Raw genomic sequence first — 27,621 nt, forward strand, 5'->3', positions numbered from 1 at the left:
CTGTCTTTGTTTGCAACACTCACTACCGAGTTCCAAGCGGCTTCTAGAAGCAACGTCAGCAAAATAACAGTTGGTCGGGAGCTTCATGAAATGGGTTTCCATGGCCGAGCAGCCGCACACATGCCTAACATCACCATGCGCAATGCTGGAGTGGTGTAAACCTCACCACCATTGGACTCTGGAGCAGTGGAAACGCGTTCTCTGGAGTGATGAATCACACTTCACCATCTGGCAGTCCGATGGACAAATCTGAGTTTGGTGGTTGCCAGGAGACCCTTACCTGCACCAGTGCATAGTGCCAACTGTACAGTTTGGTGGAGGAGGAATAATGGTCTGGGGCTGTTTTTCATGGTTCGGGCCAGGTCCCTTAGTTCCAGTGAAGGGAAATGTTAACACTACAGCATACAATGACATTCTAGACGACTCTGTGCTTCCAACTTTGGCAACAGTTTGGGGAAGGCCATTTCCTGTTTCAGCAGGACAATGCCCCATGCACAAAGCGAGGTCCATACTGACATGGTTTGTCGAGATTGGTGGGGAAGAACTTGACTGCCCTGCACAGAGCCATGACCTCAACCCCATTGTACACCTTTGGGATGAATTGGAACAGTGACTGCGAGCCAGGCCAAATCGCCCAACATCAGTGCCCGACCTCACCAATGCGTGTGGCTGAATGGAAGCAAGTCCCCGCAGCAATGTTCCAACATCAAGTGGAAAGCCTTTCCAGAAGAGCAGAGGCTGTTATAGCAGCAAAAGGAGGAACCAACTCCATATTAATACCCATGATTTTGGAATGAGATGTTATACGAGAAGTTCTATGTCCATATACCTTTGATCATGTAGTGTATATCAGCTGCATAGCCTCATCTCCTCTAATCTGCATTGGATGCACTCAAATGTTTGGGAGGCTACTGTGTGCATTTCATCAAAACACTTGCAGTCAAACAACAAATAATACTGCACATCTCTGGTTCCTTTCCTGTGTTTGGTCTGGACTGCGTTCTCACCTGCAGCAAACCATGGTACGAATGGAATCAGACAGACACCACCTTTTTTGAGATATGACATTTTTGGCCGATATCCGATATTTTCCTTACCAAAAAAAATAATATAAACCACCGTTAACCAATATAAAAATAAATTGTGGCCTTTTAAGCATTCTAATACAGTTAAATAGTTAACACACACACATGGAGGCAGCGGTCCAAGGCACTGCATCTCAGTGCAAGAAGCGTAACAACAGTCCCTGGTTCGAATCCAGGCTGTATCACATCCGGCCATGACTGGGAGTTTTATTTTACCTTTATTTAACTAGGCAAGTCAGTTAAGAACAAATTCTTATTTTCAATGACGGCCTAGGAACAGTGGGTTAACTGCCTGTTCAGGGGCAGAACGACAGATTTGTACCTTGTCAGCTCGGGGATTTGAACTTGCAACCTTCCGGTTACTAGTCCAACACTCTAACCACTAGGCTACCCTGCCGCCCCGTCTGCGTTGTCTGGACCCTCATTTGTAAATAAGAATTTGTTCTTAACTGACTTACCTAGTTAAATAAAGTGAAAATGATGACAATAAAGTGACAATTATGGTCAGTAAAGAACTTTAAGCTCCTCTCTGAATAAAAAAAAAAACATGCCAGTATTTTGCCCCTTGATAACCAGTGCACTTCTGTGTGTTGTAAAAGCGTTACATGGTCGAGAGTTTATGGGCCATGCTTTAACAAAGTCAACCATTTTCATTGTAATATCCAAAATGTCTTTCAAGCTGTCAGGCATTCCCTTGGCAACAAGAGGCTCTCGTGGATGCTGCAGTGACCCAAGTGGTGTCGGGAGCAACTGCTTGCACGTGCGTTACCACTCCACTATGTCTCCCTGTCATGGCTTTTGTGCCATCAGTACAGATACCAACACATCTTGACCACCAAAGTCCATTTGATGTCACAAAGCTGTCCAGTACTTAAACAATTACTGCATCACATACATGCCAGTGAATTCTATGCATTACAGCTGAATGAGTCAACAGAAGTGGCGGGCCTGGCACAGCTCCTGGTATATGTCCGTTACGTTTATGGGGGGGTCAATTAAGGAAGACATCATCTTCTGCAAACCACTGGAAATCAGGACAACAGGAGAGGATATTTTTTTTAAACATCTCCTGCCATGTCACTGATGCGTCGTGAAACAGTGTTGTTTGATGAAGTCATTGTCTGTATAGTTTTTTTTGGCCTTTTACCCCAGCATTGTCCCAGCCATATCCGTGGCAGAAGGGAGACGTCCTCCACAATAGTATGGGACTTGCCTGTCCTAGCCACACGGTAGCTCACCATATAAGGCACTTCTAGCCCCGTCTTATTGATGGTATCTGTTGCTTTTCTACATGTCTTACTTCTAGAAAGTCGTCTTAATTCTAAAAAAGCTCCTGTGGCTTATTGTTCAAATCGTCATGTTTTGTTTCTAAATGTCTGTGCAAGAGTGAAGGTTTTATTGAGTTAGTTCTTTTGCACATATAACACACTGGCAGAGGAATGGCACTACTCCCAATATAAGTGAACCCCTTCGATGGTCCAACGTCCCTGTCTGTTGTTCGGTGCTTTCCCGGGTAAGGGGGCAGTAGCTCTTCGGCTGCATCAGATTCACAACCGTCAGTGTCAATGCTAGCTGGGTTAACAACATGTAGAATTACTGATGCTAACATTGGATGTGCTCGTGGCAGCAGAACAACTTGTGTCGTCGACAGGTGCAGGTGTGGTACTGCTGGTAGTAGCAGTACTACTAGTAGAGCTGGTATGTGTGTCTATTGTCCCAGGCCTTTACTCTTTTTTTTTTTTTTAACCATTTATCAATTTTCAAGCAAACGGTATGAGCAACAGCTATGTTTGGTTACATACGGACCTTTAGTGGAATTCCCGCAAGAGAGTAACGGTTAATGTGAGTCGATGTTCATTATTTGACTAGGCTAACTTTATTTGACATTGTGTTGTTATTTCGCTGAACATTAAATGGTTTAATTTTATTTTTGGCAGTGAAACGAGGCTACTCAGGCGAGAGAGAAACTCACCCAAATGTATAGCCCTGTTGGAAAATATAAATGTGCTGTTTGAAAATGTGAAGAATATTATTATTTTTTTTAATGTGAATCACATTTTTATTTGGCGTACCCCTGACGGCATTGCGCGTACCCCAGTTTGGGAATACCTCATCTAAGTGATTGATAGTTCAGCGGTCATAAAAGTATGCCTTATTCACAATTGGAATATTTTATTAAAGGAAGGTAATGTGAAGCAGTAATGGGACTTTGTTGTATTCTTTATTCTGTGTTACAGCATTCATCCCACATAATGCACAAAGCATTTCATGTTTAAAAATATTACATTGAAACCGAAATCTGTGATTTCTTTTTTTTATAATCGAACCGAAACGACCTCAAAAAGCATGAATTTGCTAGCTCCGAGTCTCAGACATGGTTTTGGAAAATGTAAGGTATTTTTCTGTTTTAATATGGTGTTTGAATATAGAATGTGTTGTTTAATTTGTTCTACCAGTTATCAAGATATTTTTCACGTTTTAAAAATAAAGGCCAGTGGTTATTTTATGACTAGCTTTTTTGGGGTCTGTGCTGTTTTGCTGTGGTATCGTTTTGGTATCGGGTATTGTTTTGGTATTGAGTATCGACTCATGATATTAAACCTGGTATCATATCGAAGTAAAAAAAATGTGGTATCGTGACAACCCTAGTTAGAAGAGAGTGAATACCCCTGGCTCTCTAACTACCATATGCGAGCTACTCTGAGGGCTCATTCACACCGAAGCCCATCACCAATGTGTCTGCACATGTTGACTTTCAACTCTCCACAACTAGACAGCCTCTCCCCCTTGGAGCTGCAGGCTAAAAATAGAGCAGGCAGCCTGCAGCAAGGAGCTGATTCTGCATGCAGCCCGAGTCTCCCTCTACCACCGCCGGTCAGACAGCCAGCAACTTACTTTGGCTTGCTGCAATGCTAGCTACCTCTGCCCAGCTACAGGAGAAGGCCCTCTCTCAGTGGAGAGTCTGTAGACACCAGGCAGAAGCAGCTAGTGCTCCTCTACTGGGCACGATCACATTCACTGGTATGTTGCACAGTGTTAGTGACAGGCAGAGCAGAGTGAGCATCAGTGAAACAATACAATAGGAAGTGTGAGTGAAACAATAGCTGGGTTTCATTCCCTCTCTCTCGCTCTCTCCCAAACCCTACATAACACATCACTCTTCCAACAAGTCCCTTGCAAATAACTTGGAAGACAGTTTGAGCACGAGAACAACAATACAAAACTAAGTATTATTATTCATCACAACAGGATTATGATAGCTATTCCAGAACTCTTTTTGAGAACCATCATTTTTTGAAAATGCAAAAGAGAATTGAGCCGCTCTAACTTTGGCGCGAATAGGCTATTCAGTAGTCTACACTACACAGTACCAGCCAAAAGTTTGGACACACCTACTCATTCAAGGGGTTTTCTTTATTTTTAAAATTTTCTACATTGTAGAATAAGAGTGAAGACATCAAAACAATGTCAAAGCACATATGAAATCATGTAGTAACCAAAAACGTAGTAACCAAAGTGTAGCCACACTTTGCCTTGATGACAGCTTTGCACACTCTTGGCATTCTCTCAACCAGCTTCATGAGGAATGCTTTTCCAACGGTCTTGAAGGAGTTCCAACATATGCTGAGCACTTGTTGGCTGCTTTTCCTTCGCTCTGCAGTCCAACTCATTGAGGTTGGGTGTTTGAGGAGGCCAGGTCATCTGATGCAGCACTCCATCACTCTCATTCTCGGTCAAATAGCACTTACGCAGCCAGGAGGTGTGTTTTGGCTCATGAAATGTTAGTCCCAATAAGTGCAAACCAGATGGGATATCGCTGCAGAATGCTGTGGTAACCGTACTGGTTAAGTGTGCCTTAAATTCTAAATAAAATCACTGACAGTGTCACCAGCAAAGCACCACCACACCACCTGCTCCATGCTTTACGGTGGGAACCACACACGCGGAGATCATCCGTTCACAAATGGTGAAAATTATGGTTAGTAAAATGAGATATTTCCGATGTAAATTTTATTATACATTTGCAAAAATGTCTAAAACCTGTTTTCACTTATGTCATTATGTATGTATGTAGATTGATGTGGAAATTATTTTCTTTAATCCATTTTAGAATAAGGCTGTAATGTAACAAAATGTCAAATGGAAGGGGTCTGAATACTTCACGAGTACACTGTATACACCTGTGTAAGGATATTTTTAGGGCCAGTAAGCAACACATTATGTATCTGTGTGGGGGGCATTGAGACGTGAGAGGTGTTTTCTTTAGTTCCTGTCTCTGTGTCTGTCTTTAGCACTTTGAGGTTGTAATGAAAAGTTCTTAATAGGTGAATCTATTATTATTGTAGGGGTGGCTGCAGGTCAGATGTATACATACCCTGCCCGCTGCTGGAGGAAGAAGAGACGGCTGCACACCTCCATGGACCCTCGTCTACGCCTCTGTGGCCTACAGCTAGGTAATAGAAATACCAGTTTACTCCCACCCCCCAAAAGTCCAGTGTCTCTCTCTGCCACGTTTCATCGCCCACTCTTTTGTCTTATTACTTATGATCTGGGATCAACTAACTGAAAGCACATAATTTAATTTCAGTGTGGAAATCAAACAGACTGCTTGTCACTTTTTATCAAATGAAAAGTGCTCCGTTCAGTAACCGAGTAAACATTTTTTTGTGAGAACATATAACAAATGCTTGTCTGCTGGGAGGAGATGGACAGGAATCACAACACGGCATTTAATACATGTTATGAAATGGAGTTTGTCACTGCTCCTCACTTACAATCCTGACCATTTACTCACTCACTTTATCACCCGCTTCCATTTATTTTTAGTAGGGATGCACAATATATCAGTGAACATATCGGAATCGGACGATATTAGCTAAAATTGCAAACATTGGTGTTGGCCGATGTCTAGTTTACCGTGCATACCTATAGAACGTAGGTACAGGATGTAATGACTCCATTTTGAGCTACAGGTGCAACACAGCATTCCTAACCTAGCCCACAATGTGTGCTGTGTGGATCGAGCAGTCAACAAGTTGAGCAGTCATTTGAAAGAGTAAGAAAATTTCAGCGAGACAACTCAAAGGCCAAATCCATTAAAGCCAAGATAATGGAATTCATTGCCCTTGACAAGCAACCGTTCTCAGTCATGGGTGATGTTGGCTTTTGCCAACTGATCGAGCACCGGTACACACTACCAAGTGAGCTATTTTTCAGATGTTGCCCTACCGGAGTTACACAGTAATAGTGTCACTGCTATTAGCTTCACAACATACATACTATGGAACGCTGTTTGGGTCTTTGCAAGTCAAAAAGATACAGTAGCACTGTCAAAGTTGTACAAAAAAGTCTGCAAACAAGTGAACACCGAACAAAAACGGTGAGTTTACAATACCGTGTTGGTAATAAAGCATCATTTGTTTGACCTCAACTTCTGGGGTCGTGAGCTTTAGCTTAGTACCTAGCTAGCAACAATACAACCAGCCTGAAAACAGTGACCAGTAGAAACTGCAGTCATTTTCATTATTCTTATCAATGATTTAGGAATCCTTGTAAGTATTAGCAAGGTTGCCACTTGTTGTTTGCCTATTGAAAATGACCTCCAGTTCATGAAAATAAATAGGTAGCCAGCTAAACAACCCTGTTGCCCAAAGCTAACGTTATAAGCAGCCAGCTAGCTTCATCTGGCTAGTGAGGCTCAACCGGACCAGGTTATGTGTTATGAAGCTCAGTTCTTATTTGATTAATGCTGGTCGTACCCATCTATGTGAAGGTAGCCACAATTAGGATTAGCCACAATAGTGGACTTTTCGGTTAGCCTTCAAAATAAAAGTATGTCTTAATTCTACTATTTGTATTAATTTGCATCACTGTCAATGACGTACATTAATTTTGAAGACAAACCGCAAATTCCACTATTGTGCCTAATCCTTATTGTTGCTATCTTCACATTCACTTACGACCAGCATTAATCAAATAAGAACTGTCTTATGAATAAGGCTTATTTTAGATGATGACACCAAGCTATATAGTTAGCTCGCTAACTATAGCTACTGAAACCGATTATGTCGTTTTGCTATGTTTTTGGGGAAGAACAATGTTTGCATTCTTGAGCAAGCTAGTTTTTTTAATGACCAGCACTGTAGGTGCGCGAGACAACTTTACAAGCATCATAGAATACGTATCAATGAATCATTGTGACATGTGAAATACGAGTGATAGTGTAATCAATGTGTAATAACTACCTATAAAATGTATTTTTAAAATTTAATTATGTGACGTGCAGTCATATTCAGGTCCTCATTGGTCAACAAGCTTATTTGACATTGTCAAATAGTGTTGTTTTTTTGACACGCAAAGTCCCAAATGGCATTCCATAAAAATCCTGGTTGAGAATGAAATGACTCAACAAATAAACAAGAAACAACACAGCAAGTAAGTGGAAGAAATGGGTTTGGATTATGTTTAACTGGTAATGGGACATACAGTTGAAGTCTTGAGGTTTAACATACACCTTAGCCAAATACATTTAAATTCAGTTTTTCACAGTTCCTGACATTTAATCCTCGTAAAAATGTCCTGTCTTAGGTCAGTTAGGATCACCACTTCATTTTAAGAATGTGAAATGTCAGAATAATAGTCGAGAGAATGATTTATTTCAGCTTTTATTTCTTTCATCACATTCTCAGTGGATCAGAAGTTTACATACATTCAATTAGTATTTGGTAGCATTGCCTTTAAATTGTTTAACTTGTGTCAAACGTTTTGGGTAGCCTTCCACAAGCTTCCCACAATAAGCAGAGTAAATTTTGGCCCATTCTTCCCGACAGAGCTGGTGTAAATGAGTCAGGTTTGTAGGCCTCCTTGCTCAAATACACTTTTTCAGTTCTGCCCACACATTTTCTATAGGATTGAGGTCAGGGCTTTGTGATGGCCACTCCAATACCTTGACTTTGTTGTCCTTCAGCCATTTTGACACAACTTTGGAAATATGCTTGGGGTCATTGTCCATTTGGAAGACCCACTTGCGACCAAGATTTAAGTTCCTGAGTGATGTCTTGAGATGTTGCTTCAATATATCCACATAATTGTCCTGCCTCATGATGCCATCTATTTTGTGAAGTGCACCAGTCCCTCCTGCAGCAAAGCAACCCCACAACATGATGCTGCCACCCCTCTGCTTCACAGTTGGGATGGTGTTCTTCGGCTTGCAAGCCTCCCCCTTTCTCCTCCAAACATAACAATGGTCATTATGGCCAAACAGTTATATTTTTATTTCATCAGACCAGAGGACATTTCTCCAAAAGTACGATCTTTGTCCCCATGTGCAGTTGCAAACCGTAGTCTGGCTTTTTATGGTGGTTTTGGAGCAGTGGCTTCTTTGCTGAGCGGCCTTTCAGGTTATGTCGATATAGGACTCGTTTAACTGTGGATATAGATACTTTTGTGAAGACGCTGGAGGAAACAGGTACAAGGTCCTTTGCTGTTGTTCTGAGATTGATTTTCACTTTTTGCACCAAAATACATTCATCTCTAGGAGACAGAACGCTTCTCCTTCCTGAGCGGTATGATGGCTGCATGGTCCCATGGTGTTTATATTTGCATACTATTGTTTGCACAGATGAACGTGGTACCTTCAGGCGTTTGATAATTGCTCCAAAGGATTAGCCAGACTTGTGGAGGTCTACAAATACTTGGACGATTTTTTTTTTTTTGATTGTCCCATGATGTCAAGCAAAGAGGCACTGAGTTTGAAGGTAGGCCTTGAAATACATCCATAGGTACACCTCCAATTGACAAATGATGTCAATTAGCCTATCAGAAGCTTATAAAGCCATGACATCATTTTTCTAGAATTTCCCAAGCTCTTTAAACTTAGTGTATGTAAACTTCTGACCCACTGGAATCGTGATGCAGTGAATGATAGGTGAAATAATCTGTCTGTAAACAATTGTTGGAACAGTTACTTGTGTCATGCACAAAGTGTCCTAACCGACTTGCCAAAACTGTAGTTTGTTAACAAGACATTTGTGGAGTGGTTGAAAAACGAGTTTTAATTACTAAGAAAAATTCAATAATTAAATGTTAGTTGTTTAATAAAGGAAAAATATCTGATGTTTCGATTTATCGCTCAGCACTACTTAGAGCAAACAAAATAATTGTACAATGACAGTCTAAACTGTTTTAAATGTAATTTGATACATATCAGGGTTAATTTGCTAATCTGTGGCCATAATATTGGGTTCAATAACTTTCCATAGACATTATTCATTACAGCTAAATATTGTAATTTATTAAATGTTTAGTTCCAAAACTACATAAACACTTTGAAGCTCATTTCTGAAGCTTCTATATTGCAATCGTCTACACACCATAGAAATACGATGGATTTTACACAGTATACGATTCCCAAGGAGTACTCACTTCCCAGGGTCCAGGGCTGCTGGCTGGCTACTGCTAGCAAGCCCAGACATATGTAAAGTAGTCTAAAATATTTTACAGTCACGTTATGAGTGCATTTCACATTGCTTTTGGGTTGTAATCTTATTATAACGCTCACACGAATAAGATGCTGAATAGATGTTTGTCATTTTCACTCAAAAATAATTCAAATTTAGTTGCAAGTAGAATAACGACAATGTTACAATGCAAATGGAATGGTTAAAATAGTTTTTGTCGTTTTTGAACTAAACCTCCCTTGCACTGCACTGCACTGCACTGCTTTGTAACTCCTTTTGCCTAAAGATATGTATAACTAACCCAAGATAGTTAATCTGTATCATTTACAGTTGGAGCAAATGAAGCATAGTGGGCAGAATAAGCAAGGAGGTGGGCAAAGCCAAGCACGAGCCAGTGAGATCCTATGTATTTGCATATTTCCGTTAGGATACACCGCCTCTGTGAAGTGCACTTGTGGACAAACTCAATTCAACCTTGCACTCCTTCTACACAACAAAATGTTTTAAAACTTTTGCAAAGCATCAAGTCTCTAAAGTTTAGTGCACTGTGTTCCTAACATATTCTAGTTTTGGGAACAGAAGCATTTATTAAGTTCAGATGTTTCATGAATGAGAAAATTTGCGGAATGTCGGCCCAGTTTAACCTAGTTCCACCCTCTCCTACTACACCCGCAACTGGACCTCACCAGAAAACATTCTAAACCAATGTTTCAGCTTGATAGCCCTTGTGACGTGTCTGGGTTCAAATCAAATCAAATTGTATTTGTCACATGCGCCGAATACAACAGGTGTAGACCTTACAGTGAAATGTTTACTTACAATCCCTTAACCAACAATGCAGTTTTAAGAAAATACATTTAAAAAAGTAAGAGAAGAATAACAAATGATTAAAGAGCAGCAGTAAATAACAATAGCAGGGCTATATACAGGGGGTACCGGTACAGCGTCAATGCGTGGGGGCACCGGTGTAGAGGTAATTGAGGTAATATGTATATGTAGGTAGAGTTATTAAAGTGACAATGCATAGATATTATCAGAGAGTAGCATTAGCGTTCCAGAGTGGGGGGGAGTCAATGCAAATAGTCTGGGTGATTAGCTGTTCAGGAGTCTTATGCCTTGGGGGTAGAAGCTATTTAAATGCCTCTTGGTCCTAGACTTGGCGCTCCGGTACCGCTTGCTTTCGGTAGCAGATAGAACAGTTTATGGCTAGCGTGGCTGGAGTCTTTGACAATTTTTAGGGCCTTCCTCTGACACAGCCTGGTATAGAGGTCCAGGATGGCAGGAAGTTTGGCCCCGGTGATATACTGGGCCGTACGCACTACCCTCTGTAGTGCCTTGCAGTCGGAGGCCGAGCAGTTGCCATATCAGGCAGTGATGCAACCCGTCAGGATTAGATTAGATTCAACTTTGTCATTGAACAAGTACAGTACAACGAAATACAGTTAGCATCAGACCAGAAGTGCAAATAAAAGAGTACAAAAAAATGTACAAGTAAAACAATTAAGTACAATATATGTAATTAAGTGGGATGTATAAATATGCAATGAAGGCAAATTGAAAGTGCAAGGAGGCATGCAACTGAAATGCAGGGATAGCAACAATGAGGTTACCGAAATAGACATGTACATGTACAACTGAATAATAAGGATGCTCTCGATGGTGCAGCTGTAAAACCTTTTGAGGATCTGAGAACCCATACCAAGTCTCCTAAAGGGGAAAAGGTTTTGTTGTGCCCTCTTCACGACTGCCTTGGTGTGCTTGGACCATGTTAGTTTTTTGGTGATGTGGACGCCAAGGAACTTGAAGCTCTCAACCTGCTCCACTACTGCCCCATCGATGAGAATGGGGGTGTGGTCGGTCCTCATTTTCCTGTAGTCCACAGTAATCTCCTTTGTCTTGATCATGTTGAGGGATAGGTTGTTGTCCTTGCACCACACGGTCAGGTCTCTGACCTCCTCCCTATAGGCTGTCTCATCTTGTCGGTGATCAGGCCTACCACTGTTGTGTCATCAGCAAACTTAATGATGGTGTTGGAGTCGTGCCTGGCCATGCAGTCATGAATGAACAGGGAGTACAGGAGGGGACTGAGCACGCACCCCTGGGGGGCCCCCGCGTTAAGGATCAGCGTGGCGGATGTTGTTACCTACCCTTACCACCTGGGGACGGCCTGTCAGGAAGTCCACGATCCAATTGCAGAGGGAGGTGTTTAGTCCCAGGGTCCTTAGCTTAGTGATGTGCTTTGGGGGCACTATGGTGTTGAATGCTGAGCTGTAGTCAATGAATAGCATTCTCACATAGGTGTTCCTTTTGTCCTGGTGTGAAAGGCACAGTGTTCTGTGCAATAGAGATTGCATCATCTGTGGATCTGTTTGTGTGGTATGCAAACTGGAGTGTGTCTATGGTTTCTGGGATAACAGTGTTGATGTGAGCCATGACCAGCCTTTCAAAGCATTTCATGGCTACAGACGTGAGTGCTATGCGTCGGTAGTCATTTAGGCAGGTTACCTTAGTGTTGGGCACAGGGACTATGGTGGTCTGCTTGAAACATGCTGGTATTACAGACTCAAACAGGGAGAGGTTGAAAATGTCAGTGAAGACACTCGCCAGTTGGTCAGCCCCTTCTGCCTGTGTTTTGCTTAGTTGTTTTGGTGGGATGGACCTCATCTGCTCTGTAATCAAAATAATCCCATAGTTCACTCCTGCAGACAGTTTTGTCAACAAGCTGTTTGTCAACAAGTTGTGAGCGTGGAGGTAGTATGTTTTTGCAAGACGAAGCCATGCTGTCTCTCTCCTCTCTCTTGCTTCTCAAGCTGTGTCGACTGCATACACAAGCGCAAGTATCCTGGCTAGCTACTGCCCCCTTGAGAAGAATCAGACAAATTACTAGACACTCCTCTTATCCTCCGTATATGATGTGAGACACATTTGACAGAAGTACGGAAGTAACAAAAATTATAGTACCGAACCATTTTTCATGTTCTAGTATCAAAGTATTTCCAAAGTTTCGATATACCGTGCAACATTATCTCCATCTCTATCTACTCAGATCCTCACCTCTTATCAACTGCTGCATGTTAGCATTCAGTTTAGGGATTGAGACTGCTAGGTGATTTTACTTGGGGAGATGAGTGTCTGTGAAGGTATCATAGCTTGAGGCTTTGAAGCCTGTCCTCTTTTCTAAAATCATAAGGCTGAATGAAATACCCATCAGTGAAGAGAAAGTCTTGAATATGATGTCCATGATAGACTGACTACCAACCAATGTTAGTCTTTTATCTCATCCACACTCTTTGTTTTGACCTCTATCACAACAGAAAAGCTTTGGAATATTTCACATTAAAGGGACAGTTCACCCAAATCACAAATGTACCTACGTTTATGGACATTTCCTAGTTTGACTAGGAGAATCAGCGACCCAGGGTTAAGGTCTGTTTAGTTATGGCTTTGCATTATTTATTTTTAAACAATGGCAGGTCGTACCTGGTAGCGTGCTTTAAATAGCAATCCCAGATTAGACTATCTTTGTAACAAGGCATTACACATTGGATTAATGTATCCTTCATTTGCTGAATAGAAACATAAGTTATACAGAAATTATCACACCTCCCTAATGAAGGGATTTGGCATTTATAGTGATGCTTTGTTAAAGCAAGCCATTTGTATCTTCCTGGCAAAGACTGACTAGATGGGGTGATGCCTGTCAGTGTCTTTAGAATTACTGGTATACATGTCTACTTTAACTGATGTGAGGGGCGGCTCCCGGGTTTGTTTGATTTATTTGTGTGTGTTTGTTGCTCTGTATCCAGATGGAGGACTCCCAGGCAAGGATACGCTTCCCACACAGGACACCACACTGGAAGCTCTTCTTAGAGGGGAGGGTCTAGACCAGAGGACCAACTCTAAGGATGAGGAGAGTCTCCTAGAAATCCAGGTGGGTCCTAATGAAGTTTTATCCCAATAGCTTAAAGGGAAAGGGATTACTCTGATCAGCTTATCTAACCTCTGCCATGACTATAACCAGTCTGAGCCTAATACCAAAACTGCCTGGAAAGGTATAAAAGGGCACACTGTCATAATGCACTTTAAATATGCAAATAGCTAGTATCAGAGGTTTATGGCCTTATAGTTTATTACAACCATCTTTTTTGAACGTGTTTTATTTTGTTGTTCCTCAGACTGAGAGTCAGGCAGTGTCTTTGACCTCCAGACAAGAGATTGATCCCTCTATTCCCTTTTTTCCCACCACAGAGGGTGTTGGAGGCTGACGCAGCTGAAGGTGCATACAATGACGATGACTATGAAGTGGACCCCCCCAAAAAAAGACACAGAGGAAAAGGCAGAGTAAGTGATCCACAGAGACATACTGTACTGTAGTAAACTGCTGCTAATGTATATGACTGCTCTAGTTCATAACTCATTCATTAGAAATCACATTTGCTACATTAGCTAGCTAAGATCATGCACATAACCATCTAACGGTGGTTTTGCCCCAAATGCGCATGTGCATGCCATCAAATCAAAGGCACTCTTTCGATATAATGTTTTTGAGTAATAACATGTTCAGCTACTTAAGACATTGGCTTGAAACTAAGTTGTGTGTGCCTTTTAGAAGTAGAGAAAAATATTAACTAAGGATGAATTTTCACTCATTGTCTTCTCAAACCCCGGTCTGGTCTGCCAAGTCTGCTTCGCAAGCGTTCTCGGAAGTCTCGTGATGTTGGGCCTCTGGGTTTAGAAATTCTGTGGTACTATATTTGCATCATTATATGTGCTGCAAGCACTTCCTGTTGTCTGAATAACACTAGGTGCTAGAGACTGATCTGAATCAATTCATTATAATATTTATTAATATTGGTACTGTAGTTTAAGTGCTCTTATATTTATACTAACAGAATTACATTATACACTGAGTATCCTAAACATTAGGAACACCTTCCTAATATTGAGTTGCAACCCCCTCCCCTTTTGCCCTCAGAACAGTCTCAATTTGTTGGGGCACGGACTACAAGGTGTCAAGTGTTCTACAGGGATGCTGCCACATGTTGACTCCAATGCTTGCCAAAGTTGTGTCAAGTTGGCTGGATGTCCTTTGGGTGGTGGACCATTCTTGATAGACACGGGAAACTGTTGAGCATGAAAAACCCAGCAGCGTTGCAGTTCTTGACACATACCGGTGCACCTGGCACCTACTACCATACCCCATTCATATGTATTTAAATATTTTGTCTTGCCCATTCACCCTCTGAATGACACACATACACAATCCATGTCTCAAGGCTTAAATCCTTCCTTAGCCGGTCTCCTCCCCTTCATCTACACTGATTTTGAAGTGGATTTAACAAGTGACATCAATAAGGGATCATAGCTTTCACCTGGATGTACCTGGGCAGTCTGTCATGGAAAGAGCAGGTGTTTTTAATGTTTTGTATACTCATTGTAGATTAGTATGTTTTTCAACACAACCCAGTCATAAGCTTCAGAAACTACCTGTCCTGAGAAACATTTCCTCCATACAGACAATTACTATGACATTGATGACAAAGGAAACAGACGACCTATAGCTACTATCTACCATCCCACCTAAGATATTTTCCTACGAGCCAGTTAAATGCACCTGTAGAAATTAGCTTATCTTTTGTTGGCTGTTTTCTTTGCCAGTGAATTACATTTTTTATCGGATTTATTTGTAAAAATTTAAATTCTTATACAAAACACCCTCCCTTTCTACTCTGTATCTTTCCAACAAAATGCTATTTTAATGAATCACCGTTTCATCTAATGCATTAGAAATATATTCTACCACATAGTTGTTGGCTGGCAGGAAAGATTTTTGCTACCTTAATGCACTCTATTGAGTGTGCTATATTTACCTTTTATAAGCTGGTCTTTTTCAGTTGGACTTTTAGTTTAGTATGATATTGGCTTGTACTGTAGGTTTCTGTTTAAATTGCAACTTCCTTTGGATCACTGAATCACTTGGGCCTCTGTAGGACTAGCGCTGTCGTGTGATTTGTCACCATGGTGATGGTTGTTTTGTCCCCACAGGGTCGGGGTTCAGGCCGCAGGAGGACAGAGATGGATGACCAGGACAAGCCATACCGCTGTGACAGTAAGTAGAAAAGTCAAGAAATTATCGACCTTCCTCACATATCGGATCAATTATTATATCATCCAGTTATGAGACATTTAATCTCCACTTCAAGTGGTTTGTTTTTCTTTAAGGACAATCTCCTAAAGCGAGATTATGTACTACCATGCCTCAATAAGCTAGTTATTCAAAAGTTATATTGATTTCTCTGGTCTGTTCTGGAAGCCATTCTACAAAGGCATTAGGTGCTGTCAATTGAATTCCCATGTTCAATAACATTGGGAAATGGCAGCACTCCAAAAAAACCTCAAACACCTCATTTCAACCCTTTTCGGCAGTTACGCCTACATCACAGCATCAAGATATGTGCATCGTTGCGAGGGTGGTGAGTAGTGGTATTCAAAACATTAGTCAACAAATACAAGGATGCTGGTGCATGTTGACTCCAATGCTTCCCAGAAGGGGGGGTGGACTATTCTTGATACACACGGGAAACTGTTGAGTGTGAAAACACAGCAACATTGCAGTTCTTGATACAAACCAGTGCACCTGGCACCAACTACCATACCCCATTCAAAGGCACTTAAATATTTTTGTCTCGCCCATTCAACCTCTGAATGGCACACAAATAAAATCCATGTCTCATTTGTCTCAAGGCTTAAAAATCCTTATTGAACCTGTCTCCTTCCCTTCATTGACACTGAGTGAAGAAGATTTAACAGGTGACATCAATAAGGGATCATAGCTTTCACCTGGATTCACCTGGTCAGACTGTCATGGAAAGAGCTGGTGTCCTTAATGTTTTGTACACTCAATATATATACATATACACAGATCAGCAGAATAAACTCAACAAATAGCATTTGGGGATTAAGTGCTGTGGTTCCCTATGGACAGCATGTCAACAAGCTAGCCCACAGGGGTTAACTCAAACTAAATTAAACCCTAACATTAACATGATGTACATAATGGTCATTCAAATCCCCCTTGGAGAACTGAGGCATGTGTTTCCACATGAATGAGAAGCACATAGAGGAGACCAGTATTATCAATGTACCGTCTCAAGTTGTCCAGTAGGCACACAATTTGCATGTGGAAAACCTAGGCAGGGGTATTGGATTTTCTTTAGTTGTGGTGACTCTTACTGAGTGACACATACCATTTGCTTTAGTTGTGGTGACTCTTACTGAGTGACACATACCATTTTCTTTAGTTGTGGTGACTCTTACTGAGTAACACATACCATTTTCTTTAGTTGTGGTGACTTACTGAGTAACACATACCATTTTCTTTAGTTGTGGTGACTTACTGAGTGACACATACCATTTTCTTTAGTTGTGGTGACTTACTGAGTGACATACCATTTTCTTTAGTTGTGATGACTCTTACTGAGTGACATACCATTTTCTTTAGTTGTGATGACTCTTACTGAGTGACATACCATTTTCTTTAGTTGTGATGACTCTTACTGAGTGACACCATTTTCTTTAGTTGTGATGACTCTTACTGAGTGACATACCATTTTCTTTAGTTGTGATGACTCTTACTGAGTGACATACCATTTTCTTTAGTTGTGATGACTCTTACTGAGTGACATACCATTTTCTTTAGTTGTGATGGCTCTTACTGAGTGACACATACCATTTTCTTTAGTTGTGATGACTCTTACTGAGTGACATACCATTTTCTTTAGTTGTGATGACTCTTACTGAGTGACATACCATTTTCTTTAGTTGTGATGACTCTTACTGAGTGACATACCATTTTCTTTAGTTGTGATGACTCTTACTGAGTGACATACCATTTTCTTTAGTTGTGATGACTCTTACTGAGTGACATACCATTTTCTTTAGTTGTGATGGCTCTTACTGAGTGACACATACCATTTTCTTTAGTTGTGATGACTCTTACTGAGTGACATACCATTTTCTTTAGTTGTGATGACTCTTACTGAGTGACATACCATTTTCTTTAGTTGTGATGACTCTTACTGAGTGACATACCATTTTCTTTAGTTGTGATGACTCTTACTGAGTGACACATACCCTTTCCTTTTTTTCTGCTTTGCTTTGTTTTCTTTGTTTCAGACAGATGCAAACAAAAGAAGAAGTCAAAAACTGCCACCTCCAGTATCTGGACTTGTTGCCTTTTTACTTGTATCTTAGGACATTTAGAAGTGGTTTGATGTAGTTAAAGACCATAGTTGATTAGTATTCCTAGTGATCTTATTGGTGTAACTTGTGTACTGTACATCCGTTCTCTTAACAATGAGTCCATGTTGTATGTCTGACTCTTGCCACACATTTCTCCCTCACTGTCCTTATGTTCCCGCATCAGGGTTATGCTTTGTCCTGAGAGTGTTCCATATTACTGAGTAGTGAACCATTTCCCTGTATTTTCATTCCTTTCTCCAACAGATAAGCTCAGCTCCAACATTTGGATCCTATCAGTCTATTTACAGAACTCAACTTGATGCATTTCTCATGGCATGTTTTCTTAGTCTACAGATATGACCTTGGCAACCTTATTGGGCACACTTGAAGATGAAATAAAGCCATGTTGCAACAATAATGACATGAATGCTTAAAGGTTGAAAACTACCTGACACTGTGTCAGTGGGTATTTGATCTACTGTTGAAATGGATCCTAATGTTTTCAGTGCATTGACTAAAACATTGTGACTTCAGGGTCTTTTAGAATTTTCACAAAATCCCCAATGTGTCTAGAACTGAAGATGGGTGACACATACAGTTGAAGTCGGAAGTGTACATACACTTAGGTTGGAGTCATTAAAAGTTGTTTTTCAACCACTCAACAAATTTCTTGTTAACAAACTATAGTTTTGGCAAGTCGGTTAGGACATCTACTTTGGGCATGACACAATACATTTTTCCAGACAGATTATTTCACTTATAATTCACTGTGTCACAATTCCAATAGGTCAGAAGTTTACATACACTAAGTTGTCTGTGCCTTTAATTTTCTGTAATTTTCCAAGCTATTTATGTCATAACTTGAGCAACTTCTGATAGGCTAATTGACATCAATTGGAGGTGTACCTGTGGATATATTTCAAGGCCTACATTCAAACTCAGTGCCTCTTTGCTTGACATCATGGGAAAATCAAAAGAAATCAGCCAAGACCTCAGAAAAAAATTGTAGACCTCCAGAAGACTGGTTCATCCTTCACGCCTGAAGGTACCACATTCATCTGTACAAACAATAGTATGCAAGTATAAACACCATGGGACCACTCATCCGTCATACCGCTCAGGAAGGAGACGCGTTCTGTCTCCTAGAGATGAACGTACTTTGGTACAAAAAGTGCAAATCAATCCCAGAACAACAGCAAAGGACCTTTTGAAGATGCTGGAGGAAACAGGTACAAAAGTCAAAATCCACAGCCCTATATCGACATAACCTGAAAGGCCGCTCAGCAAGGAAGAAGCCACTGCTCCAAAACCGCCATAAAAAAGCCAGACTGCGGTTTGCAACTGCACATAGGGACAAAGATCGTACTTTTGGAGAAATGTCCTCTGGTCTGATGAAACAAAAATATAATTGTTTGGCCATAATGACCATCGTTATGTTTGGAGGAAAAAGGGGGAGGCTTGCAAGTCGAAGAACACCATCCCAACCGTGAAGCACGGGGATGGCAGCATCATGTTGTGGGGGTGCTTTGTAGCAGGAGGGACTGGTGCACTTCACAAAATAGATGGTTTCATGAGGAAGGAAAATGGTGTGGATATACTGAAGTAACATCTCAAGACATCACTCAGGAAGTTAACGCTTGGTCGCAAATGGGTCTTCCAAATGGACAATGACCCCAAGCATACTTCCAAAGTTGTGGCAAAATGGCTGAAGGACAACAAAGTCAAGGGATTGGAGTGGCCATCACAAAGCCCTGACCTCAATCCTAAAATGTGTGAGCAGAACTGAAAAGGTGTGTGCGAGCAAAGAAGCCTACAAACCTGACTCAGTTACACCAGCTCTGTCAGGAGGAATGGGCCAAAATTCACTAAACTTATTGTGGGAAGCTTGTGGAAGGCTACCCGAAACATTTGACCCAAGTTAAACAGTTTAAAGGCAATGCTACTAAATACTCATTGAGTGTATGTAAACTTCTGACCCACTGGGAATGTGATGAAAGAAATACAAGCTGAAATAAATAATTCTCTCTGCTATTATTTTGACATTTCACATACTTAAAATAAAGTGGTGATCCTAACTGACCTAAGACAGGGAATTTTTACTCTGATTTAAATGTCAGGAATTGTGAAAACTGAGTTTAGATGTTTTTGGCTAAGGTGTACGTAAACGTCCGACTTCAACTGTACATGCAATTTGTCTGACACATTCTCAGGAAAGAAGTGAATGTTTTGTCTGTGTTTTGTGCTCTCAGTCTGTGGGAAGCGCTACAAAAACCGTACAGGGCTAAGTTACCACTACACCCATTCCCACCTGGCAGAGGAGAGGGGGTCCGAGTCCTCCCGGTCACCCTCCACACAACGCTCCGACAGACACAAACGTAAGACACTCGTATTCAAGGCCTCTAAAATGTCTCTCTTCTGGTGTCACCATCAGCAACAGAAATGTACAGAGAGCATCTGTGGGGGTGTTTTTAACCGTCATTGCTTTTCCTAGTACATGGTTTGCATGTTTTTTCAAGCTTTGTTGCAGTCAATTAGCTAAAGTAGGGATAGCGGTACCTCTGTAGGTGTAATACAGCACCAGGTATAGGAAAACTGAGATTACATTTCCACCTGCACCTCATGGCTGACTACCTCCACTGGGCTCTCAACATGTGATTTCTGTCTTCAGTGCAAATTCACTAGCTCCTTTTTAACTAACGATGTACACTAATCATTTTCGGGTCAGCCCGTCTGATGAGGTCGCTTGAAAACATTTTTTTTCTTCATAAATTGTTAAAATGTCTGAATGCTTGCTTTGGGGCTCAGTGTTTGATCTAGCCTTCTTCTGCAGGTCAGAAGGGCCCAGGTGGGTCTGCCAGTACCAATAACTACTGTAACTTGTGCCGGTGCACACCAGGCTCCAACAGGGGTAAATCTGGGGAGAGGGTACCCTGCTCAGTCTGCCTATGCTCCAGTGAGTACCCTGCTCTGCTACACAGCATCCACACCATGATTATGACTAAGCTGTACTGATTGCTGTATTGTAGCTGTTATGCCGTCCTCATCCTGTCATCTTGTTGCCAGCTGGATGCCCAGAAGAGAAGGAGGACAGCAGGCCGTTTGCCAGGGCAGAAGAACTGTTTGGCACCACCTCAGAGAGCGACACGTCCACGTTTCACGGCTTTGAGGACGATGAGCTTGAAGAGCCCTCGTCAAACGGCAAGGGGACATCCAACCGATACAGATAGAGAAGAACTTACTAGGTTTAAAGACTATTTTTAATATGGATAACCTCTAGCAAAAAGTCTGCTGCTTCTTTTTAAATGTTTTTGTTGTTGTTGTGGAAAGCACAAGTGATTATTTCAGGAGAGAAATGCAAGAAGTGTTATTTTATTATCTACTGAACCTTGTTTAATAATTTATGAACATGTTTTTTATATTAACTTTGAAAGCAACAAGAGACTGTGTTTCTTGACAAGTGACTTGCTCTTCATGTGAAACTGAAGGAAGAATCACTTCTTGGATTTTTTTCCCCCTGGAACAGAAAAGGCAATTATGTTATAAACAAACACTGGAACGTGGATATCATTGTATTGCTCTTTTTGGGATGATTTGCCAGTGAAAATGAAATTCAATAATTTATCTGAAATTAAACAACTTAAATGATAAACTTGAGTTTGGATGGGGAATGAATGTCAACACCAACCCATCCCTCGGCTTGTTGATGTCACTGGAATCACCAGGCAGTTTGGAAAGAGGAGCTTTTAGATGACACCTCCACTGCTTCTCTGGATTATAATAATGTGGCAATGAAGGAGTGGAGGATTGACGTGTGTGGATGAAGCAGAGGGCTAGGAAGGCATAACAGAAGCAGGGCATGGCTAGCTGAAAGGTAAGCACCTAGGTCCTATTCACACATTATAGTAGTACAGCGCTTTCTCATTTAAATGCAAGGTATATCCTTATTCCATCAGATCATGCTAGAGGGCTTAGCACTTTGAAGAACATTGAATGTAAAAGTGCTCATGTTAATCTCGATCACCATCAACAAAGAAAGATTCAAAAAACAACTGCTGCTGGTTGTATGCCAGTTATCTTGGAGAGGGGTGAGTCTGACATTTCTCTCTGTTGTAGGCGTACCATGGAATGAAGATCCAGAGGGCTGTGAAGCCAGTGAGGGGTGAGGTTCAGGACCCTCAACACTGGGCCTCTACATACCCCTCCACTGGACTCAAAATCTATCTGGCTGACAGTCAGACAACATACAGCCATCCAGCCAGCCTGCCAGCGACCACACAACCACATACTCTCTGACTCAGACATTTTCTCTTTGAATTTCCCCCCTGAGAATATGTATTGATTATCCCAGACGGAACGTAGAAAACGAGTGGCTCCACATACATTGAGTCTCTCCTGCACTGCAATACACTGTGCTGTACGGTACCTATCCTGTATAAGGAAAGGTCAGGGCTGTGGGTTCTGTGCCCACAGAGTGTGTTTGAACCCTGTGTGTTGTTACTCTACGGCTGTGTCCACCATGCCCATGGGATCCAATATGACACTGAGACGTCATTAACTTCATCACTGTGCCAGCCTGCAACCCAGTTGGGAACCAGCTCTGACGGCCATAGTGACCCAGTGACCTGATTGAACCACTCTGACCTCTAACTTCTGACCCCTGCCATAGCGACGGTGCTGAACTCCCTCCGTCACTAATACAACAAAACCTCTGGACTACTTAGACATGCTCTTTTCTCCTCTCTCTTCTCTTGCTCTCTTTAATGTCAAACTAATGTAGAGTTTGCTTTAATCCCATCCATCCTCATGTTTCAGAATTGTGCTATATTCCTTTTGTTTTGAACAGAATATTGACAGATTGGGTTCTTAGTGTCATTTAAGTGTATCTGCTGATTATTCTGTCTTCTGTTTGTTCTGGCTTTGTTGATATGTCTTTCTACAATACCTATTATTACTACTACAGTACTACTACTCAGGCATATGATTTGTACTGCTGTTGATTGTTCTTGTGTCTGCATAATGATGCAGTCAGTATCGGGCCATTCTCCCCTGCCTGCCTCATGATGTATTCTATTGGTCAAAAGGTTAGAAATAACTGATGAAGGTATTGACAAGGAATCAGAAAGGGCAATAAAATAAAATTAATGCCATAGAGTTTATTCATCACACTAACACATGTCTATTTAGCCCAGCTTTAACAAACCATTGCCATAACAAAACATTCTGAACTGTGCCCAACTGAGTTCTTGGGCACATTACTCCAATTTCTCTCCTTCCTCTGATTCCTCAAACACTTTTGTCCAGAATCACTTATTGGTAACTGCCAAAATAAAGAAAATACTTCAGTAAATGAGGGATACAAAGTATATTGAAAGCAGGTGCTTCCACACAGCTGTGGTTCCTGAGTTAATTAAGCAATTAAAACATCCCATCATGCATAGGGTGATGTATAAAAATGCCCAGTTGCCCATATTTTTTTGCTACCATGGCTAGAAGAAGTGATTTTGAAAGAGGGGTCTCAAAAGAGCATAGCTAGGGGGTTAAAGGTGTTTGGGTGTGTGTCCATGTGTGCATGCTTGCACTTTTTAATGGATGGGGATAAGCAATTGAACACTTATGGGAGCTTCTGGAGTGGCACCTGAGACTGCGTTTTCCACCACCATCAACAAAACACCAAATGATGGAATTTCTCATGGAAGAATGGTCTTGCATCCCCCCCAATATAGTTCTAGACACTTGTAGAATCTAGAATCTATTTGAGCTGTTCTGGCTGTTAGTGGTGTCCAACGCCCTATTAAGACACTTTTATGTTGGTGTTGACTTTATTTTGCCAGTTACCTATACATGCCATGTGTACATAATGTGAGGAGAGTTATGTACAATTGCAGAAGAGCTGTAAGACAATGTTATGTGACATTTTGATTTGAGTGCTATATTAGGCATAGATACTTTATGAAGTGTAAAGGGTGCTTGGGATATTGAGCCAAAAACATGTTGATGTATTGTATATCTGTCACACAAAGTCATGTGTCCTTCCATGTGGTCATATGAGCAAGTTGTTAGTTGTTCCATTAGCTAAAATAACCTGAAAATGCAAGATAGCATTTAAATAGAAAGGAATGTCTTAAATGTTGGCACATTAGACACTCTTAACACTGAATTCCCTCAGGGACACCTTCATCCACAGTTTCTAGGTCTTTTTTATGGATAATTATTTTGGTAATCAGCAACAACCTCCCTATCAATTACATGGTCACCAGCCATTTTGGAATGACAACCTGGTACTGATGTAGGATCTTAATTTGACCTTTGTCGCAGCAAAATAATTCTACAGCAACAGGATTTTAATGTTTAGTCCATAATTTTGCCTGATCGGTGGTCAGGCTATTAGCTAGTCAAAATGAGGCTACATGAAAAGTGTTATATTGTTAATATAACTGTGTTAGTGCAGGTTTTCAATGAATTAATCTGCAAATTCTCAGCAGCAAAAGAGTGATCAAATTAAAGTCTTACATCTGTATTAACCCGCCTGGAGTCAGCGGAGAGTGTGTGGTTTATGGTTAACGTTTTCTTTCACTGGTGACTTCCTCTAACAAACGGGTCGAGCATGGTGCACTTCCAAACAACACTCATTAAAGTCAGTGATGTCTGTATAGAAACAAGTGTCATCACCACCAATCATATAATCTTGCATAGCCTGTATACCTCGTCAAAGACGGCAATAACCCAAGAGCTCTCAGCAAGCCTTCCTGAGTTAGCGGGGAGTGCAGGGGTTGGAATGGAGCCAAGAACACCGGTCATTTTATCTTCAACTGTAAATAACTAAAATCGAGAGAATGAAGTCTTTGTTTGTTAAACTATTTTTATTGTAATGAAAGAAAATAAAGAATGAGACTCCACCCACTCCGGATGTTTGAGGATGTTTTGCTGTGGACCTATTTAACACCATTGTTGCTATTGTAGTATTTACGTTACTACCCAGTTATAAGAGTAACTGATTACCAATATGTTACGAACTGGTTACCAATATGCTACGAACTGGTTACTAACTGGTTACCAATATATTACTAACTGGTTACCAATATATTACTAACTGGGTACCAATATGCTACTAACTGGTTACCAATTTATTACTAACTGGTTACCAATATGCTACTAACTGATTCCAATATGTTACTAACTGGTTACCAATATGCTACTAACTGGTTACCAATATGCTACTAACTGGGTACCAATATGCTACAGACTGGTTACCAATATGTTACGGACTGGGTACCAATATGCTACTAACTGGTTACCAATATGCTACCAACTGGTTACCAATATGCTACTAACTGGGTACCAATATGTTACTGACTGGGTACCAATATGTTACTGACTGGGTACCAATATGTTACTGACTGGGTACCAATATGTTACTGACTGGGTACCAATATGTTACTGACTGGGTACCAATATGTTACTGACTGGGTACCAATATGCTACCAACTGGTTACCAATATGTTACTGACTGGGTACCAATATGTTACTGACTTGGTACCAATATGCTACCAACTGGTTACCAATATGTTACTGACTGGGTACCAATATGTTACTGACTTGGTACCAATATGCTACCAACTGGTTACCAATATGTTACTGACTGGGTACCAATATGCTACTAACTGGTTACCAATATGCTACCAACTGGTTACCAATATGTTACTGACTGGGTACCAATATGTTACTAACTGGTTACCAATATGCTACCAACTGGTTACCAATATGTTACTGACTGGGTACCAATATGCTACTAACTGGTTACCAATATATTACTAACTGGTTACCAATATGCTACTAACTGGTTCCAATATGTTACTAACTGGTTACCAATATGCTACAAACTGGTTACCAATATGCTACTAACTGGTTATCAATATGCTACAAACTGGTTACCAAAATGCTATGAACTGGTTACCAATATGTTACTAACTGGTTACCAATATGCTACTAACTGGGTACCAAAATGCTATGAACTGGTTACCAATATGCTACCAACTGGTTACCAATATGCTACTAACTGGGTACCAATATGCTACTAACTGGTTACCAAATTGTTACTAACTGGTTACCAATATGCTACTAACTGGTTCCAATATGTTACTAACTGGTTACCAATATGCTACAAACTGGTTACCAATATGCTACTAACTGGTTATCAATATGCTACAAACTGGTTACCAAAATGCTATGAACTGGTTACCAATATGTTACTAACTGGTTACCAATATGCTACTAACTGGGTACCAAAATGCTATGAACTGGTTACCAATATGCTACCAACTGGTTACCAATATGCTACTAACTGGTTACCAAATTGTTACTAACTGGTTACCAATATGCTACCAACTGGTTACCAATATGCTACTAACTGGGTACCAATATGCTACTAACTGGTTACCAAATTGTTACTAACTGGTTACCAATATGCTACAGACTGGTTACCAATATGTTACTGACTGGGTACCAATATGTTACTAACTGGTTACCAATATGCTACTAACTGGTTACCAAAATGCTATGAACTGGTTACCAATATGCTACCAACTGGGTACCAATATGCTACTAACTGGGTACCAATATGCTACTAACTGGTTACCAATATGTTACTACTGGTTACCAATATGCTACTAACTGGTTACCAAATTGGTTACCAATATGTACCAATACTACCACTGGTTACCAATACTGGTTACCAATATGCTACTATGAATATGCTGGGTACCAATATGTTACCAATATGACTGGTTACCAATATGTACCAATATGTTAACTAAATATGTTACTGGTTACCAATATGCTACAAACTGGTTACCAATATGCTACTAACTGGTTATCAATATGCTACAAACTGGTTACCAAAATGCTATGAACTGGTTACCAATATGTTACTAACTGGTTACCAATATGCTACTAACTGGGTACCAAAATGCTATGAACTGGTTACCAATATGCTACCAACTGGTTACCAATATGCTACTAACTGGTTACCAAATTGTTACTAACTGGTTACCAATATGCTACCAACTGGTTACCAATATGCTACTAACTGGGTACCAATATGCTACTAACTGGTTACCAAATTGTTACTAACTGGTTACCAATATGCTACAGACTGGTTACCAATATGTTACTGACTGGGTACCAATATGTTACTAACTGGTTACCAATATGCTACTAACTGGTTACCAATATGCTACTAACTGGTTACCAAAATGCTATGAACTGGTTACCAATATGTTACTGGTATGAACTGGTTACCAATATGCTACCAACTGGGTACCAATATGCTACTAACTGGGTACCAATATGCTACTAACTGGTTACCAAATTGTTACTAACTGGTTACCAATATGCTACTGACTGGGTACCAATATGTTACTGACTGGGTACCAATATGCTACCAACTGGTTACCAATATGCTACTAACTGGGTACCAATATGTTACAGACTGGGTACCAATATGTTACTGACTGGTTACTAACTGATTACCAATATGTTACTGACTGGGTACCAATATGCTACCAACTGGTTACCAATATGCTACTGACTGGTTACCAATGTGTTACTGACTGGGTACCAATATGTTACTGACTGGGTACCAATATGCTACCAACTGGTTACCAATATGCTACTAACTGTGTACCAATATGTTACTGACTGGGTACCAATATGTTACTGACTGGTTACTAACTGGTTACCAATATGTTACTGACTGGGTACCAATATGCTACTAACTGGTTACCAATATGTTACTGACTGGGTACCAATATGCTACAGACTGGTTACCAATATGCTAC

At 40.8% G+C, this 27,621-nt stretch overlaps 1 protein-coding gene across 1 annotated transcript in view; it reads left to right on the top strand.

Annotated features, from left to right (window-relative positions):
* Positions 1-24,681, top strand: part of LOC135508232 (zinc finger protein DPF3-like) — a 38,591-nt gene extending 13,910 nt beyond the window's left edge. The window contains exons 3-10 of the mRNA XM_064928279.1: positions 5,432-5,539; positions 13,351-13,475; positions 13,793-13,885; positions 15,590-15,653; positions 20,035-20,160; positions 20,616-20,738; positions 20,849-21,656; positions 21,899-24,681. Coding sequence (XP_064784351.1) covers positions 5,432-5,539; positions 13,351-13,475; positions 13,793-13,885; positions 15,590-15,653; positions 20,035-20,160; positions 20,616-20,738; positions 20,849-21,012 — 803 coding nt within the window. The 3' untranslated portion in view covers positions 21,013-21,656; positions 21,899-24,681. The remainder of the gene's footprint in view (positions 1-5,431; positions 5,540-13,350; positions 13,476-13,792; positions 13,886-15,589; positions 15,654-20,034; positions 20,161-20,615; positions 20,739-20,848; positions 21,657-21,898) is intronic.
* The last annotated feature ends 2,940 nt before the right edge of the window (positions 24,682-27,621 follow it).

This window comes from Oncorhynchus masou, chromosome 21, assembly GCF_036934945.1.
Source record: "Oncorhynchus masou masou isolate Uvic2021 chromosome 21, UVic_Omas_1.1, whole genome shotgun sequence".
NCBI lineage: Eukaryota > Metazoa > Chordata > Actinopteri > Salmoniformes > Salmonidae > Oncorhynchus > Oncorhynchus masou.